At 39.9% G+C, this 19,562-nt stretch overlaps 1 protein-coding gene across 7 annotated transcripts in view; it reads left to right on the top strand.

Moving 5' to 3' along the window:
* The window catches only part of rbm47 (RNA binding motif protein 47), a 205,880-nt gene that overhangs the window by 41,065 nt on the left and 145,253 nt on the right, over window positions 1-19,562 (top strand). The window contains exon 1 of one of the 7 annotated variants that reach the window (XM_063043262.1): window positions 12,298-12,485. The exons of 1 other annotated variant lie outside the window; for it this stretch is intronic. Coding sequence is in view for 4 of the 6 variants with exons in the window: in XM_063043259.1 (XP_062899329.1) it covers window positions 16,423-16,472 (50 nt within the window). In the remaining 2 variants the exon portion in view is untranslated. Of the gene's footprint in view, window positions 1-12,297; window positions 12,486-13,483; window positions 13,609-16,412; window positions 16,473-19,562 lie in introns of those variants that run through there. 5 more of the 7 variants (XM_063043263.1, XM_063043259.1, XM_063043268.1 and 2 more) reach the window with 5 other exon arrangements.

Here is a 19,562-nt window from a genome sequence, read left to right on the forward strand (position 1 = left end):
GTTGTGTCTGTGGTAAAGAAGGCAAATGCAATGTTGGCATTTATTTCAAAAGGAATAGAATATAAAAGCAAGAAGATAATGCTATGGCTTTATAAAACACTCATCAGGCCGCACTTGGAGTATTATCAACAGTTTTTGGCCCCATATTTCAGAAAGAATGTGTTGTTATTGGAGAGAGTCCAGAGGATTTAATGTGGAAGTGGGCAAATTCATGGCAGATGCAATTTAATGTGGATAAATGTGAGGTTATCCACTTTGGTGGCAAAAACAGGAAAACAGATTATTATCTGAATGGTGACCGATTAGAAAAAGGGGAGGTGCAACGAGACCTGGGTGTTATTATACACTAGTCATTGAAAGTGGGCATGCAGGTACAGCAGGCGGTGAAAAAGGCGAATGGTATGCTGGCATTCCTAGCAAGAGGATTCGAGTACAGGAGCAGGGAAGTACTACTGCAGTTGTATAAGGCCTTGGTGACACCACACCTGGAGTATTGTGTGCAGTTTTGGTCCCCTAATCCGAGGAAAGACATTCTTGCCATAGAGGGAGTACAAAGAAAGTTCACCAGATTGATTCCTGGGATGGCAGGACTTTCATATGATGAAAGACTGGATCGACTAGGCTTATACTCTCTGGAATTTAGAAGATTGAGGGGGGATCTTATTGAAACGTATAAAATCCTAAAGGGATTGGACAGACTAGATGCAGGGGAAGTCCAAAACGAGGGGTCACAGATTAAGGATAAAGGGGAGATGAGGAAAAACTTCTTCACAAGGAAAGTGCTGAATCTGTGGAATTCTCTGCCTCAGGAAACAGTTGAGGCCAGTTCATTGGCTATATTTAAGAGGGAGTTAGATATGGCCCTTGTGACTAAAGGGATCAGGGGGTATGGAGAGAAGGCAGGTACAGGGTTCTGAGTTGGATGATTAGCCATGATCATACTGAATGGCGGTGCAGGCTCGAAGGGCCGAATGCCCTACTCCTGCACCTATTTTCTATGTTTCTAGGAGGTTCACAAGGATGATTCTGGGAATGAAGGGGTTAACATATGAGGTCCGCTTGCAGCTTTGGACCTGTCCTCACTAGAACTTAGAAGAATGTGTGGGCATCTCATTGATAACTACCAAATGATGAAGGGACTAGATAGAGTGGATGTGGAGAGGATGTTTCCGCTGGTGGTAGTAACCAAAACCAGTGTGCACAGCCTCAAAACTGAAGGGTGACCTTTTAGAACAGAGGTAAGGAGGAATTTTTAGCCAGAGAATAGTGAATCTGTGGAATGCTCTGCCACAGACTGCGGTGGAGTCCAAGTCCGTGGGTATATTTAAGGTAGAAGTTGATATGTTCCTGATCGGTCAAGGCATTAGAAGATATGACGAGAAGGCAGGTGTATGAGGTTGAGTGGGATCCAGGATTGGCCATGATGGAATGGCAGAGCAGACTCGATGGGCTGAATGGGCTAATTCTGCTCTTACTTCTTATGGTCTTATAGTGTTTTTCATGGCATCCTTATGATTTTTCCATGTTCCCAAGGTTTATAATTTGTTATTAAGTATATATATTTTTAACCTAGATTTGCATAAAATATGGAGATTGCCCTTTAAAAGAAGAAATAGTAAAGGCCTAATTATATCTGGGCCAGCTGGTGGTATAGAGGCATCAGCAATGGACTTCAAGGGGAATGGTCATGTGTTTGAATCCGGCTGGGTCCCAACCTGGGCAGCAACAGTATCTGTGCAGAAAAAGGCCTGGCAACCTACTTCTGTACCTTGCCACAAAAACCTATGGAGAATTATGCTATCTATAGGGTCGCCATGAGTTGACAATGACTCAATGGCACTCAACAACAACAATTATATATGACTGCCACAAACACAAATAGCTTCCCTCTGTTCTATACAAGAGCGTGATTACAAAGTTATCTTATTAAACCCAATAAACAGATGACCAGCCTCTAGCATTATTTGTATTCTTCAATTTACAAATTTTCACCATAACACCAATGACACTTTGAGAAACATCTGTTTATTTTAGGTCCCTCTTTTCCCACTATAAAGAGTAGTAGTCAACTCTACTCATTGCAGTACATTATAAGATACCATAGCAACACACACAAAATGTTGGAGGAACTGAGCAGGTCAGGCAGCATTTATGGAAATGAATAAACAGTTGACCTTTCGGGCCGAGACCCTTCTTCAGGACTGAAAAGGAAGGGGCAAGACACCAGAATACAAAGGTGGGGGGAGTGGAAGGAACGAGCTAGAAGGTGATAGATGAAACCAGGTGGGTGGGAAAGGTAAAGGGCTGGTGAAGAAGGAATCTGGTAGTAGAGGAGAGTGGACCATAGAAGAAAGTGAAGGAAGACGGCACCTGGGGAAAGATGATAGGCAGGTAGGAGAGATAAAAGGCCAGAGTGGGGAATAGAAGAGGGGAGGGGGAGAGGGCAAAACTTACCAGAAGCAGCATTCAATATTCATGCCAGCAGGTTGGAAACTACCCAGACGGAATATAGGTGTTGCTTTCACACCCTGATGGTTGCCTCATCTTGGCGTAAGAGAAGGGCATGGACCAACATGTTGGAATGGGAATGGGAACTAAAATATCTTGCCACCAGGAAATTCCACTTTTGACGGATGGAGCAGAGGTACTTAACAAAGCAGTCACCTAATTTATGATGGATCTCACCAATGTAGAGGAGGCTGCATTGGGAGCACTGGACACAATAGACACCCCAGCAGATCCGCAGGTGAAGTGTTGCCTTATCTGGAAGGACTGTTTGATGCCTTGAATGGAGGTGAGGGAGGTGAATGGACAGGTGTGGCACTTGGGTGGCTTGCAGGGAGAAGAGCCAGGAGGGAGTTTGGTGGGGTGGGATGAATGGACAAGTGAACAATGGAGGGAACGATCCCTGCGGAAGACACTTCCACTTTCAAACTTTTGCTGACTGAAATGCTTCAGTTATGCAATCCTTTTGTAAATTGGGTTATATAATTTCACAATAGAATAACATCCAGAAATTAGTTCATATTTTCACATTAAAATCTTCATGGGTATAAACAGACTGAGCAATGTAAACATTTGTTGTGTTTTGTGGATGAAACAATTATAATTTTAAAGATTTTAATATATTTTGTTTACTTAGTTTAATCTGTACTGGTTGTGGTCATAGATGTTTCCGAAGAGTACAATACAGTTAAGGTTCAGCATTTCTGTGGAAAGAAGGACATGAAACTGACATATTCCCATTCAAAAAGGCCTAATACATGTCTCCATTTTCTTTTAAATAACCCACACCTGCAGACCAAGTGTTTCTTTAATGGCTGACCTATATTGCAAAAGTTGCTGTGTAGTTCCTGGCAATGTCATCTAACTTCAAAAGCACGAAGCCCTCTTCAGAACATAACTTCCACAATGAAAGTGATAGACATTTATCTGAAAAGGCTTTTGAGGACTTGCAAGATTAAATTCCATGCAGCTCATAAGGCTGTTCTGTGAAAAAAAATCTTTTGTAAGAAGTACAAGGACACTTTCTATAGAGAAGGCATAGGAATGAATCTCATTTGCATACATACAGGGGTGCTCACTCTTGAGAGGCTGGTAATCAATATAGGTTTCCCCTGCCCATGTTTGACCTGATATCCTGAGACCTCAACATTATCAACATTGCTCATTCCCTAGACTTCTCCATCCTGACACAGTACCACTGTTCCACAAACTTTGATGGGTGCATCATGCCAGTGCATGGGACATCTCTCCATGGTATGACTTTGCAAGCAACAATGTTGGTGACACTATTATCCTAACTTGCTGTGATATGATTTACATTGGGACTACAGCATGCTAGCTGCAAGAAACAAAAAGGCAGACTCAATTTCCACACACTTGGTGTTTGCAATGAATATCATCCAGGAAACAGAACATTGATTAATATTTCAACTCCGTCCTGTGGCACTGAAGCCATTTGTAACCTTTCCACTATTGGCCCATCAAAGATCAGCCATTTTGCTGTGCATCAGTTATTGTGCCTGTGATATTTGAGATTTATATAGTTTTAGATTTATATCTATTACCTACTGCAGGAATCTTAAGTTTTTAACGTAAGAAATATTATGTATTTATTATACTATTCTTATACCATGGGCACTATAGCTTTATAAAACTATTTTCATTAATTTTCTCACTTTGATAATTTGTAATAGCACCAAGTATCATCATGTGCTGACACATTGTGGGGTTTTAGAAAGTCTTGGCAGTAGACTCAACAACAAGCATTTATGTACTAAACACAAGAAATTCTGCAGATGATGGAAATCCAAAGCAACATACCCAAGATGCTGGAGGAATTCAGCAGGTCAGGCAGCATCTATGGAAATGAACAAACAGTCAACATTTCATGTCGAGACCCTCCTTCAGGACTGGAAAGGAAGGGGTGAGACACCAGAATAGAGGTGGAGAAGGTGCAGAAGGATAGCAACAAGGTGATAGGTGAAGGCAGGTGAGTAGAAGAGTTAAAGGGACTGGAGATGAAGGAATCTGACAGGAGAGGAGAGTGGAGCATAGGAGAAAGGGAAGAAGCAGGGCAAGGTGACAGGCAGGTGAGAGGAGGTAACAGGCCAAAGTGGTGAATAGAAGAAGAGGGGAGGGGGAGGGGAAAATTTTAGTGGAAGAAGAAATCGATATTCATGCAATCAGGTTGGAGGTTACACAGATGGAATACAACAGGATACTCAGGTGTTGCTCCTCCACCCTGAGGGTGGCCTCATCTTGGCACAAGAGGAGGCCCTGGACCAATGTGTCAGAATGGGAATTAAAATGTTGGCCACCAGGAAGTTCCACTTTTCGCAGGTGGAGCGGGGGTGCTTGATGAAGCGGTCTCCCAATTTGCAATGGGTTTCATCAGTGCAGAGGAAGGCACATTGGGAGCACCAGCTACAATAGGTGACTCCAGCAGATTTGCAGGTGAAGTGTTGCCTCACCTGTTTGGGACCCTGGGTGGAGGTGAGAGAGGAGGTGAATGAATAGGTGTAGCACTTTGTGTGCTTGCAGGGATAAGTGTCAGGAGGGAGATTAGTGAGGAGGGACAAATGGACAAGGGAATCGCAGAGGGAGCGATCCCTGCAGAAAGAGGAGATGTGGGAGGGATGTAGGTAAAGATGTGTTTTGTGATAGGATTCCTATTGCGGTAGTTCTAGAGAATGATATGCTGGCTGCAGAGGCTCATGGGCTGCTAGGTACGTAATGTTTTCAACATTGTAAATTATCTCAAGGCACACCATGTGCATTTTGAAGCAAAATTAGCCAATGGTGAAAAGATAGGTCAAAGATATAGACTATTTTGTAGGAAAAAGAGGTATGAGGAAGGAGCTCAAGAGCTTATGATGTTGGCAGCTGAAAACATGACTGCTATAACCAGAGGTATTAAATACTTGGAGATGATGAAGAACCCAGAATAGGAGAACTGCAGAAATCTGAATCTTTGTAAAGCTCGGAGAGATTGTAGCTGTTTGGAGGGACTAGACTATGGAGAGATTTGAAAGCAAATATTTTTCAAATGAATTGTTCCATAATCAGAAACCAATACAGCACTGGAGTCATAGTGTCATAGAATACTAGAGCACAGAAAGAGGCCCTTCACCTCATCTAGTCCATGCCAAGTTGTTTTTCTGCCTAGCGCCATCAACCTGAACCTGGACTATAACCCTCTAATCCTCCCATCCATGTACTTATCCAAACTTCTCTTAAAAGTTGCAATCAAACCCAACTCCACCACTTCTACTGGATGCATGTCCCACACTCGCACCACCTCAGATTCCCCTTATATATTTCACATTTCACTCTTAACCCATGGTACCTACTTCTAGCTTCACCCAATTTCAGTGGAAAAAAGCTTGCTTGCATTTACTCTATCTATATCCCTCCTCATATAATATATCTCTATCAAATCACCCCTCCTCTCCTGCACACCAGGGGAAAAAAGTCCTGGTCCTCAAATCCCAATAATGTAAATTTTCTTTGTTCTGTTTCAATCTTTTTGATATCGTTCCTGTAGGTAGGTGACCGGATCTGCACACAGTACTCCAAATTTGGACACATCAACATCTTATACAAATTCAACATAACATCTCAACTCTTGTACTCAGTAATTTGATTTATGAATGCCATTGTGTCACGACCCTATCCACCTCTGACACTACTGTCAAGGAATTAGAGGATCTGTATTCCCAAAACCCTTTATTCTACCACACAACTCATTGCCCTAGCAGTCACATATGTATCCTATTCTGGTCTGTCCTCCCAAAGTGCAATACCTCGCACTTGTTTGCATTAAATTCCATCTTCCAATTTTCAGTCCATTTTCCAACTGGTCCAGGTCCCACTGCAAACTTTGATAGCCTTTCTGGCTGTCTATTATGCCCCACACCTTGGTGTCATCCACGTATTTACTAATCCTGTTTATCACATCATCATCCAAATCATGAATATAGATGGCAAACAACAATGGACCCAGCACCGACCCCCGTGGCACATCACTCTAGTCCTATAGTCAAAGAGACAACCATCTACTGTCACTTTCTGGCTCCTCCCACTGAGTCAATGTTGAATCCACTTTACATCTTCATCCTGAATGCCAAGCAACTGGACCATCTGGACCTGCTTCCTATGTGGGACTTTGTCAAAGGCCTTGCTAAAGTCCATGTAAATGTCATTTACTGCCTTCATTCATCAACTTTCTTGGCAACCTCCTTGAAAAACTCTATACAATTGATTAAGCATAACCTACCACGCACAAAACCATGCTAACTATTTCTAATCAGGCCCTGTCCATCCATATACTTACTATATATCCTGTCTGTTAAAATACCTTCCAATAATTTATACATTGCTGATGTCAAGTTCACTGGCCTAAAATTTCCCAGCTTATTCTTAGAGTCATTCCTGAACAAGGAAGCAACATTAGTTATACTCCAGTCCTCTAGCACCTCGACCATGGTTAAGGACGTTCTAAATACCTCTGCCAGCGCCACTGCAATTTTTTCGCTGGCCTCTCACAAGGTCTGAGGGGACACCTTGTCAGGTCCTAGGGACTTACCCAACCTAACTTGCCTCAAGGCAGCAAGTACCTCCTCTTGAGACTACTAGACAGGTATATGGAGGAATTTAAGGTGGGGGGTTATATGGGAAGCAGGGTTTAAGGGCCAGTACAACATTGTGGGCCGAAGGGCCTGTACTGTGCTGTACTATTCTACGTTCTATGTTCTGAAATCCAGACAAGGTCCATATTCTCACTACTGTTTTGCTCTAGTCTTATAGACTCTGTGCCCATCTGCTGAATAAATACAGATGCAAAACATCCATTTAAAATGTCCTCACCCTCTTTCAGCTCCATGCATAGAGAACCTTGCTGATCTTCAAGTGGACCAATTTCGTCCCTTGCTATTGTTTTACTCTTATTATATCAGTGAAACCACTTGTGATTCTCCTTCACCTTGTCTACCAGAGCAATCTCTTGCCTTCTTTTAGCCCTCCTGATTTCCTTCTTAAGTGTTTTTTTGCATTTCTCATACTCCTCAAGCGCCTCATTTGCTCCTTGCTGCCTGTTGCTTTGCACTTCCTTCCTCATCTTAACCAAGGCCTTAATACTCCTAAAAATAAAGATTCCCTAGACTTGTTATCATTGCCTTTTATTCTAACGGCAACATACAAAGTCTTTAATCTCAATACTTAATTTTGAAAGACCTCCCACCTACCAAGCATGCCTTTGCTAGAAAACAACCTGTCCCAATCCCCACAAAGTGCTGGAGGAACTCAGCAGGCCAGGCAGCATCTATGGAAAAAGGTACAGTCAACCCAATTTAATTCACCTATGCTCCATCTGCCCGTGGCCACCCATTTTAATTCCACTTACCACCCCCATTCCGATATGTCTATCCATTGCCTTCTCTACTGTCATGATGAGACCATACTCACGTTGGAGAAAAACACCTTATATTCTGTCTGGGTAGCCTCCAACCTGATGGCTTGAACATCGATTTCTCAAACTTCCGGTAATGCCCCCCACCCCACCCCCAACTTCTTCACCATTCCCTCCCCTTTTCCCTCTCTCACCTTATCTCCTTCCCTGCCCATCGCCTCCCTCTGGCGCTCCTCCCCCCTCTTCTTTCTTCCACGGCCTTCTGTCCTCTCCTATCAAATTCCCCCTTCTCCAGCCCTGTATCTCTTTCACTAATCAACTTCCCAGCTCTTTACTTCATCCATCCCCCTTTCGGTTTCACTTATCCCTTTGTGTTTCCCTCTCCCCTTCCCCCACCTTTTAAGTCCACTCCTCATCTTCTTTTCTCCAGTCCCGCTGAAGGGTCTCGGCCTGAAGTGTTGACTTGTACTTTTTTCCATAGACGCTGCCTGGCCTGCTGAGTTCTTCCAGCATTTTGTGTGTGTTGCCTGGATTTCCAGCATCTGCAGATTTTCTCTTGCCTGCCCATTCCACAACTGGCAGAACCTTTCTGATGCCATCAAGATTTTCCTTTTTCCAATTTAGAATCTCGACCTGCGGATCAGTCCTATACTTCTCCATAATTATCTTGAAACTAATGGAATTATGATCACTAGATACAGTATTAGAGTGTACCGTTACCCACACTTTTGTCACCTGCTCTGTCTTGTTTCGTAATAGGAATAGAGTTGTGGATGAATTTGGAAGTGCGAGTTAGGACATAGGCAGCTGTGTTTTAAACTGCTTTGTCAAGCATCTCTGCTCCATCCATATCAAGTGGAATTTCCCGATGGACAACCATTTAAATTCCTATCCCCATTTCCGTTCTGACATGTCAGTCCACGACCTCCTCTTCTGCCACTCTCAGGGTGGAGGAGCAACATCTCATATTCTGCCTCCAACTTCCAACTTGATGGCATGAACATAAATTTCTCCTTCCGGTATTGTTTTCCTCCCCGCTGCCTTCTTCTATTTCCCACTCTGGCCTCTTACCTCTTCTCAATTGCTTACCACCTCCCTGTGATGCCCCTCCTCCTTCTCTTTCTCCCATGGTCCACTCTCCTCTCTTATTAATAGAGTATATCTGGCGCTTTCTGTTTCTCTTTCGTAATTATAACATCAGTTTTTTTTTCCTTATGTAGAATGAGGTGTTGTTGAAGTACCTATGTCCAGAGGCAACAAAGACATGAATAAGAGTTTTTAGTAATCAGGTGAGTTGAGGGAGCAGCATAGTGATATTATGGAATTGTGTTCTGGTCTTATTCATGACATTGTTTCAGACATTTATAAGACAGAGAGATAGAATCTTGGCTTGGAGCAGAATTTGTAAGTGTGACCAAAGAAAAATGATACTTCAATACTTGAGTAAATTTCTTCTCCTCAATTATTGCATATTGGGCACATTAAGTGGCTATAAGGCATAGTGGAGGGGTTAAAAGAGGCTATGATAATTCACAGGAAATTTTTCTCAATATACATTTGGAATCTGACTCTGCTTTTCAAGGATGTCCTTAAAGGACAACAGAGTCAAAGGAATGCCCAGGAATAATAATGAACAGATCTTGGTAAAGTGGCAGTTGTACATCCAGGTCGCCTCGGACTACATGGGACTTGTGAAGCAGAAGTGTTTCCCTCACATCTGCAATGGATTGTGAGGACTGCTGAGATAATCATCAGGGTCTCTGTCTCTCCCCCTTATACAGGACATACACCAGGAGCCCTACATTCGCAGAGCCCTCAGCTTTGTCAACGACTCCTCCCATCGATCCCACAACCTCTTTGACCTCCTACCATCAGGTAGAAGGTATAAGAACAAGGACTGTTAGGCGGGGTAACAGCTTCTTCTCCCAGGCTGTGAGACTTCTGAAAAGCCTGCTACCATTATTTATGATTCCAGTAACAGTAATACTATAGTACTTTGTATGCACTTTATGTCAACTTGTACACCTGCAGAATACTTTTTTAACTATTAATATTATTGTGTTAATATCATTTTATGTTCTGTAAGTGATTTATATACCGTGTATTGCACCTTGGATCCCAAGGAATGTTGTTTCATTTAGCCGTATGTATACTTATGACTGAATGGTAATAAACGTGAACTTGAACTTTAACGTGAAGAATGAATACTTGTGGTGGGTGAAGTCACAGGTGGCATTTGTGTGGTGTGCATCAGTAGTTACATAGCATACTGTCCTGACCATCTGGCAGAATGCCTCATCACCAGATCTTACCAGAAGGCTCCATGAACTTGCTGGGCTGGCATGGAATGTCACTCCCACTGTGCACTGCTCCCCCCTCGAGAAGTTGGTAGTGACGATGAGATGGTCTCTCACCTCTTTGTGGACTGTCGCTTTGAGATGAGGGTGTGGAGAAGGATGTAAGGGACTGTGTCATGGTTCATCCCGAGCAGCTGCGTGACAGAGAGCTCCCCGGGCAGAAAGCTGTTCCCAGGGAAAGACGTCAAGTGCTGCTGCAAGATAATCATCTCAGTGAAAGAGACGCTTTGGCCTACCAGCACTTCAAAACATCTGTAGAGGAATACTGCTGACTGGCACATTCCATGCACTGAAGCAAGGTGAAGCTTCCGCAAGGGTTCTCTGGGGAAAGACCACAGAATAGGCTTCTTCTACTACCAGAGAGAAGGGTCCGTGTTGGGTGAGGAAGCCCCTCAGTTATTGAAGTGGTGTACCACCGCAGGGAGCCACAATGCTATCGATTTTAAGAAATGTAATTGAACACTACTTAACACCTTGTCCATGAATGTAATTATGAAAAGGCATTATGATTTATTCTTGTAAATATTTTTTATTTTGACTACAGCTTATTTTCATATAGAGAATCAATAGTTATATGGTTTTATATTATAGGAAACATACAGTAAATTGAAACCTAACCTTGTAGCAACAATCCCTTTATGGGCATTTAGACAAGGTTCCGCCTTTGAGCAAACCATTCTTGCTGTGTGTTTGCTCCCTTAACTGCATATGCTGAGAGTAATAAGATTTTCAGGCATAGTCCTAGATCCAATTACTTTTTGCCAGTATGGCAGTGATGCTTTTGCAGCTTAGAATGAGCATGGGCTTCCTGCTTGGTAAACTGGAAGGTTCACGTTCAAAAAGTTAGCAGAGAATTGACATTGCTCATTAATGAATTTTAATAGAGTGGGATGAGATCTCTTGGAAATGTGCAGACCTATTACCAGCAATACATTATAGATGTAGAGCTGATGTTTCCCTTGTCTGTGATGCTTAGAACCTGGGCTCACTGTACAAGACTGAAATGAATTTTCTTCACTGAGAAAGTAATATTCTTCAGAATTCTCTACCCTAGAGGGCTTTAGAATCTCAGTCACTGAGTACATTCAATCCATGTTTCTATATAATTGGGGGAATCAGACTGTATTTGATTGGTGCGATAAAGTGGCATGAAGTATGTAAAATAATCTCTCGTAATAATACAGAATCCTGCGACACAATTGATGGGCCAAGTACCTCATTCCTGCTTCAATTTTTTGTGACAAATCTCTAATCCACCATTTGTCAGTTTACCCCAAAGACGTTTGTAGGATCATATTGAGTATAAATGATGACAGCACTTTGCCCTGTGGCAAGAGGGCCTACATTTCCCATGTACTTCTTTGACTGTAAAGTGCTTTGGGCAGTGCAGTGGTTTTGAAAAGCAATTTGTAATGAAAATTGATTTTTGTTCAATTGCTGAAAGCTTTGTTACTATTGATCCAGGTAATCAGAAGAATAGAAAGTGTAAGCCCACAAAAAAACCCAGAGCGATGATACAAGGGACAAAGGAAGAAACTTTGGGGATCAAAAAATTCTAAATCAGAATGTTATGGAGATACAGAAGCAATGTTAAGTTGGATACAGAGCTGAATTCTGGGCAAGCCCTGTATGAGATTTATTTGGTGGCGTGACTGGTACTGAACTTATATAACCAATAAGAATATTCTATTCAGAAGCATTGTTTCCTTCCTCTCCTATTTGTTGTGGTCCCAAAACTACTTGAAATCTAAGCCTGCTTATGTATCACAAAGTAAATAGGGATTTTAAAATATGCCTCTTTTTTTATTGGATTATCAAATTTCTGTTCCAAACGGTTTGATCGGAAGCAACAAAGTAGATTCTGATTGGATAGTGCAGTTTACTATAAACTTCAATTCAATTTGACATAATGCTTAGCCCTTCCTGAGGTAGGTTCTGTGAAACAGAAGGCGGGAACAATCTGTTCCTAGGTTTTTTAATTTGCTTACGTAGACAGGTCAAAACAAGAAAGATACTGGGAACACATTACTTTTCCTTTTGCTAGTTCAATTTTCTCATCTCAGTAATTTCTCGGCACTTGACTGAAAAAAGGGGTAAGAATTCTTGTCACCTGTTTTTGCCACCTGTTCACAACCGGTGTGTTGTTATGAATACATCAGAAAGGTCATGGGTCTCTCCTAGCGATGTACCTTGCTACTTTCAGCATTTTGCCCCAGGTAAGTGAGCTCAGCAATTTTCTGCTGAAAATTCTTGTCAGTCAAGTTAACATAACACGTCACCTTTCTCTTTTAAAAATTCAGCTAAGCTGAGTTCCGACAGTATTCAAGGTAAGATGTCCCTACGTTTTTTATATATAGTTAAGTTAGTTAGTTATTAAATTATTGGCTGGAACTAAACGATTTCTTCAAGAATTTTCAGTATGTTAGTGCTAACAGGTGCATTCTTAAATCTGCATTTTTTTTCTTTGCATTGTGGTTAAGTCTGTGTGTATTCTCCGCCTACAGCACACCATTGTAACTCCGGAGTTTTCTCAGAGTAACAGGTTGCCTTTGTCATTCTGGCCTACCATGATTAATAAACACTTAATGCCCAGAGTTTCTTGTACAATTGATCTTTTTTAAGTCTTTATAAGCATGAGAAAAGGTAGATATCTGTGCTCCTACCTCAAATGGAATGTTAGGCTGGCTTTAAGCCAATAAGGGCTTAGTGAACAGGATAAAATTTCATTTTAGGTTTACGGGAAGTTGCCAGTGTTGCAGCAAAATTCTGGTTTGGTGACTTTAGGGGAAGGGCATTACGAGACAAAAACTTGTTTGAGAAGAAAGGAAACCAGAAGAGCAAAAGGATGAAACTAAACAAATTGCGAGTTTAAACTCACAATCTTAGTTTGGGCTACCAAAAAAAAGCTGTCAGCTTTTTGCTGAACAGCCATAAGTGGGCTGAAAACAAGCTTTAAGGGAATAATGCCTCATACTCTAAGACTAGCTAGGATTTTTTCCTCAGAGTGCTGGAGTTTCTGAGCTCTATTTAGCTCCTATGGAATGTGCAGCTTAGGTCAGTGAGAGTCAGGTATTTTAGATTAACTGAGTCTAATTGTGAGTTTCCCAAAGCTTGGTTACATTTTTGATGGTCTCAGTGTCGTTTTGAAAAAGTTTACACACACGAAGAAGGAAGATAGAAAAAATTAACTGTAATAAATAGCAATAGAAGGAGTTTCTGGCCACTCCTTGCTGAGATAGATTATGAAAATGTGAGTATGCTGCCAGACCCTTTGCACTTCCCACTAAGCACGATGAAGAAACAAGCAATTACCATCTGAGGCCTTAAATCTAAAAGGAGGTAGGTCAAGATTCTTGCTTATTATTTCTCTTCTTTATGTTTTGTTTTCAGTAATCAATGCCATGGTCATTTTTTTACACAAATACATTTGTAGAGGTTTAAAACTCACTCTAAATTAAAGCACCACATCCTACACCAGAGGCTTTGTAGAAATGGAAAACTATTTCAAAAATAACTTTTTGACTTAAAAATATTAGTTTTGTTGTCTACATGGGAATTAATGAGCAACTGCTGTGTTTCACAGTTTTTATATACAGTATCGGTAAACAAGCCCATATGGTGCAGTTACTGAGCAAGCAAGGTAAAGATTAGATCACATCAAGGCTGATGGGAGGAAAAAGTGAACAGCTCTACAGTTGGGAATCTTAGAGGTTTTAGTGATAGTAATCATGATCCTGTATTTAACCATAGATAACAGTGTACAATCCAGAAATCAAATACCTAGGTATAAATAATCTAATGATAACAAAGCTTTTAAAAAAAGGAATTAACAAATAAATAAGAAAGATTACTTTAAAAGGCCTTAAAGGATAACCTTAGTATTATGAGGTTTGTTTGAAGAACTTATAAGGTATTTCAGGACCAGAGGCTGTTTGCCACAGCAATCTGGATAGACCATGCTAGAGCACCAGATTTCTTTGCACCTTATTACAACAAAGTAACAGTGTACACTGAGTAAGTAATAGTGCAAATAGTCTATTTGACAAACAATTGTCTCAGCCTGAACCCCTCAATTCATTCTTACTTTACCTGAATAGCATCATTTAGTGAGAGATCAAATAATGTCAGAAAATTTAATCTGAACAGAAAAGGCTGAAAATAAGATCCATTTACACTGGGGTCTCATCAAGAATGTTAACATTTCAGATGGGACAATTCTCAGAACTGTCATAAAATAATTATTTTCTACAGAAACTAAAACTGAACTTCCATCATGTTTCTTGGCCCTTTTGCTGTAAAGATGCAGTCTAATTTTTAGATATCGTTTTAAATTACCTTTCGCCACCTTCACTAAAGATGGGAATAAGGCATTTCATCAAAGCTCAGCTGGGACATTGGAGTGCAACTTAAATGTGGACAGCTTTGGCAAAACTTTACTCCGGTGATTCCCTGGGGCATGTTCTGAAAAATTGGATAGATGCTTACAATGTTGCTGAAAATAATCGGTGTTAATGGGACTGAAGGAACCCATTAACTAAAACCATTCAATTCTCTAGAATAACATTTTGTTTTTGATTATAATTAGATTTTACATCAGAGCACAATAAAGTAGTGATGCAAGTTTGGAAGAAGGGAGGCCAAATACTTCCTTAAAGGCCATTTCCTGGCCCACGAGGACACTGTTGAATATTGTGGAGCTGGCACCTCTTTTCACCACCAGATTTCACAATTGCTAGGAAACTCCTGTCGTAGCATTGAATTGAAGTTGAACTCCCAGTTGTATTTAAATTTCTGAGTTCAGTGTCCTGGCTCACCCAATGTGACAACACAGGAGCCTCAACATGCACAGCTATAAAAAGACGGATTGCTTGTGAGCATATTGGGAGAGTATTCCACGTATTTAATACTTTAACTTCCCTTAATATCTTTTGAAATCTCTCTTCGGGGGAAGAGTGAGGCTAATTATTCTTTAATTTCCTTATGCCATGAATAACCTGTTTTGTCAACGATATAAAACTCAAATATCTGCCGCAATTAAAAAGTGGAATGATGTTGAAAAGCAAAACGGAAGCCAGTAGCAACGAAAATTCTAAAACACCCACAGGACACTAAGGGTATACTTTCTGACTCATTAATCTGTGACTTCAACAAATTTATTCTGAGCATTGTAAAGCAACAGTGGTGGTTAGCTAAAATACATCAATTTGTATTTAGGCCCTAAATCGGGTGACTTCACCTGCCACCTCAAGAATACTTCAAAATAAACACAGAGAAATTAATTTGATGTACTAAATATTCATCAGTACCTTCTTATATTCATCATCATGTTTACTTTTACAGATACAAATGCATAATTTAAAACCAAAATATATTCCTAAGAAATATTGACAATGGGGAACTAAAGTGGCATGTTGAAAGAAGTGATTTTCCAAAATTCCTATTTGGAAATATTCCCTTTTACTTCTTAAAAGAAAGGTGTATACTGTTGCCTCTCTCATCCACAGCAAGCTTCCACTATCTAATACATATGACACTAAAATGTGGAAGGAGTTATCAAAAAAGTAGAAATTAACATATAGAAATGACCATTTAAGAATATCTTTTTTTGGAAATTGTTTCCTTATTATGAATGAAAAGGAAAAGAAATTCATCCACCTTTCAGCAGAATCTTTGCAGTTATATGAGGTAATAGTACCAAGTTATTAGCAAATTCTAACTACTATTGATCGCAAGCTGCTACCTGGGGAGAAGAACGGGAAGGAAATGTCTGTTTAATGGGACGCATTAATGGGACACATGGAGCATACAGTGCATGGTAGATCTTGTCCAGAAATGAATAATCTGTTGATGCTATTGAGTTTGATTGCTGAGATACTGGAGAGCAAAAGCAAGCAATGAAATCAAACCATGAGGTGTGGGAAGGGAGATCATTTCCAGTTCTAATTTATGCCATTGGCCAGGTTGTACAGATTGGAACAACGATTAATTTATTTGGAGCTTTGTTGCAAGACCAGCCAATGCGAGCCCAGTGAACTAATAGGGTAATTGCATGTGTTTTTGTATAGTGTGCCACCCAGAATCAGTCAATCATAATGAGCGGATGCAAGTTAGATTTCTTTTATGTTTCAGGCCAGTCTTAGGTGAGCAACTTGCATGACGGCTTGCCTGCATTTATTCAAGAACTGCCATTTCATACAATTCTGGTAGGGGCAATTTGACTATTTTGCATAAATAAGACAATAGGATGCTGGTATGAAAATAGCACTTTAACTGGGGATCAATGTGAATGAGGTTTTTAATAAAAGAGACTAATTAGTTTTTTCATTCTGGCTGGCATTGTGGGAGAGCCGAAGTAATGGAATAGAATCTTGACATTCTGTCAGGGAGATAGTAGCATTCGTGCTTAAGTTTTGATTTTCTTCTCAAGAGGTCTAATTTTGACAGAGCAAATTACAGCAAATTCTTTGTTGCAATTTTCCTCTCAGCAATGATTGCTTTGTGATTGGTCAGTGAGACAAACATTGAAATTTTAGTAGGCTTTTGGTAATTTACACTGTTTCATGTCCTCCTATGGTCTTAGTAATAATGGATCGTTCAGAGGCTTTATTGTCCTTCCATGCCTCGCTTCTGTGAGTGAGCCGATATTTAAACAATACCATGTTGAATTGCACACTCAAACTTCTATCTGGCGACAGTCGTGTTATAGCCATTTATGAGTTCATATTCTACTGCAAAATAGTAGAAATGTTACTATGATTACAAAATATCTCTTCAGACAGATGGTGCCTTTTTAACAAATCTGAAGTGCAACTCCTTCCACATAGTAATTCCTTCCCACTCAGTTAAGTCAGTATTCATATTTCATTTTGTCAGTTGAATAACTAATTCATAGAAGAGAAGGGAGAGACAAGGAAGTAAAATTATAATTAACTTCTCAAGTTTCTATGCGACTGTAAATTTTTTTATGAACAAAAACATTACTTGGTGTACCTGAACCCTGCCAAAATGAGGCACGTCTTCTCTTGGGCTCAAGAAAATAACATGGCTTTTGTAAGTCCGACAAATGAGAGATTTAGAAAGCACAAGGAAGTTGAAGGTGCAAAATCTTCTCCTAACAGGTGCTCACAAGACACCCTAAAGCTTTGGCATTTTATCTGTTGAAAACAGTCTTGACCTCTTAGTTTTCGTTTGTCAGTGACCTCAATACTTTAGATTATCACTTTCACGAAGACTGTGCTGTGTTATTTTCATATTTGAAAAGTTCAAACGGTAGAACAACAATAACCTACCACTTCAAAAAGGGACAAATCCTATTGTTTATTTAGTGAAATGTATTTGGCTTTGGGAACCTGATCTTGGTTAAAATTAAAATGTTGGTTAATTTTTTGGGTTAGATGAATTTGCTTCAAAATAAGTATGTGATCCAACTAAAATATCCTCCACTGTCATTCATTCCTCTTTTCATCCTGTATATTTTCTGTCGCATTCTGAAGTGTAGCTTCAAAGGACAACCTCTGACATCTTTAACAACTGGCCATTTTTCACATAAGGAAACCAGTAATCACCAACACTTTCTGATTTGGATATTTTAAATGACTAAACCTCAACTGTCACCAGATAGGTCCATTCCAAAGGGAGGTCACTATATGACTCCAGGCACAATAAGCTTACTGCTACTTTCTCTGTTCTGTGGGCACAGTTTCAAATGAGAAGGGCCTTATCTTTGGGACTAAGAAAGGAGAAACAAGCTTCTGATCACTATCCGTGGACCCAGACGGTGTATATGTGAATCTGAAATAAAATTACAAAATGAGAGAAATACTCAGTAGATAGATAGAAAGAGGGACTGTTTCAGGACAATAATCTCTTAATGCTTCAAGGCATGATCTTTCATCAAAACTTATTAAAGATCATGGACTTGAAATGTTAACTCTGTTTCTCTTTTTGTGGGTTCTACTTGACCAAATGAATATTTCACCAGTTTTCAGCTTGCAGAGGTAATAAATCCACATCATCACACTGTTTTAAATGCAGCAGAAGTTAGTTATCATTAGTGGAATAAAATTCATTCAAGGGCATTGACTGATGTTAGGCAAGGAGACTTTTCATTGTTATGGTACAGAGTCACAGCAAAGGTGTTCAATAGAAGCAGGATTCAGTTAAAGTTAAGAATTTCACTTTAAAAGGCTGTTTACCAATTTTCTTTGGTCCCGTATTTGAATCAAGCTAATAGAGCAAAAATACTTCATGTTAAAATTGAATACCAGTGGTGAACAATTGCTCAGTTATTTGACAAAGGTAGAACAGTCACATGTATAATTAAAGGCAGAGGAATGCCTACAGAAATCCAGTACCAACATGTTTCATGAACAACTGAACATCAGATGACTTAATAAAACTGAATCGTTTATTACGTTCAGAAACATTCCATTTATCCCATTCAGTCTATTTCCAGCATTAATGGAGCATTTGAACCTTTTCCAATCTATCAATATAAACTTTAGTTCAAGGCTTCCCTTAAATGTTTTGACACTATTTGCTTCAACCACAGTATGGGCAATCAAGTTCTCATATCCATGATCTCTAGTACAGTAATGATATTCTCCACAAGTAGAAAATATCATTACTAAATGATCTGTTCATATTCTCTATCAAAGCTTTTCATTATTTAAAAATCTATATTAGTCAATCTTCTTTTGTCATAGGTAAAGTTGTCCAGTGTGTTTATATTTTTTTTCCTGATTGTATCATCATTATTAATTTTCCGTGTCTCCATCCACTGCTTCTATATCCATGTTATAATATGGTGAACAGAAATGTATGCTGTACTTTTAGTGTAATGCAACCAAATTCTGATTCGGGTTCAACATCACTGCACCACTTTTCAATAATGTCCTTTTGGAAATAAGCTCTAGACTTTGGTTTTCTTGTTTTATGTTTTACAAATCTATATCAAAAACTTGCAGTGATTGGTGCTCCTGAGTCCCTTTGTTCCTCTCCCCCCCACCTACGTAATTCAATGTGGAGGCAGCAAACCAGTGGTAGAGTGACTGAATCTCAATCTTAACAATTTGCTGGGCAAGTTTATCAGCCTAGAAACTGGATCCTGTAGTGCTGATTATTTCAATGTGAAAGCACTTTATCCAAAGTGAAACTTGATAACAAAAATTTTTGAAATGTTCAAGGTTCAAAGTAAATTTATGATCAAAACACATTTATGTCACCATATACCACCCTGAGATTCATTTTCTAGTAGGCATATTCAGTAAATCTAAGAACCATATTGAATCAAT

The sequence above is a fragment of the Mobula hypostoma genome, chromosome 3 (genome assembly GCF_963921235.1).
Source record: "Mobula hypostoma chromosome 3, sMobHyp1.1, whole genome shotgun sequence".
In the NCBI taxonomy this organism is placed as follows: domain Eukaryota; kingdom Metazoa; phylum Chordata; class Chondrichthyes; order Myliobatiformes; family Myliobatidae; genus Mobula; species Mobula hypostoma.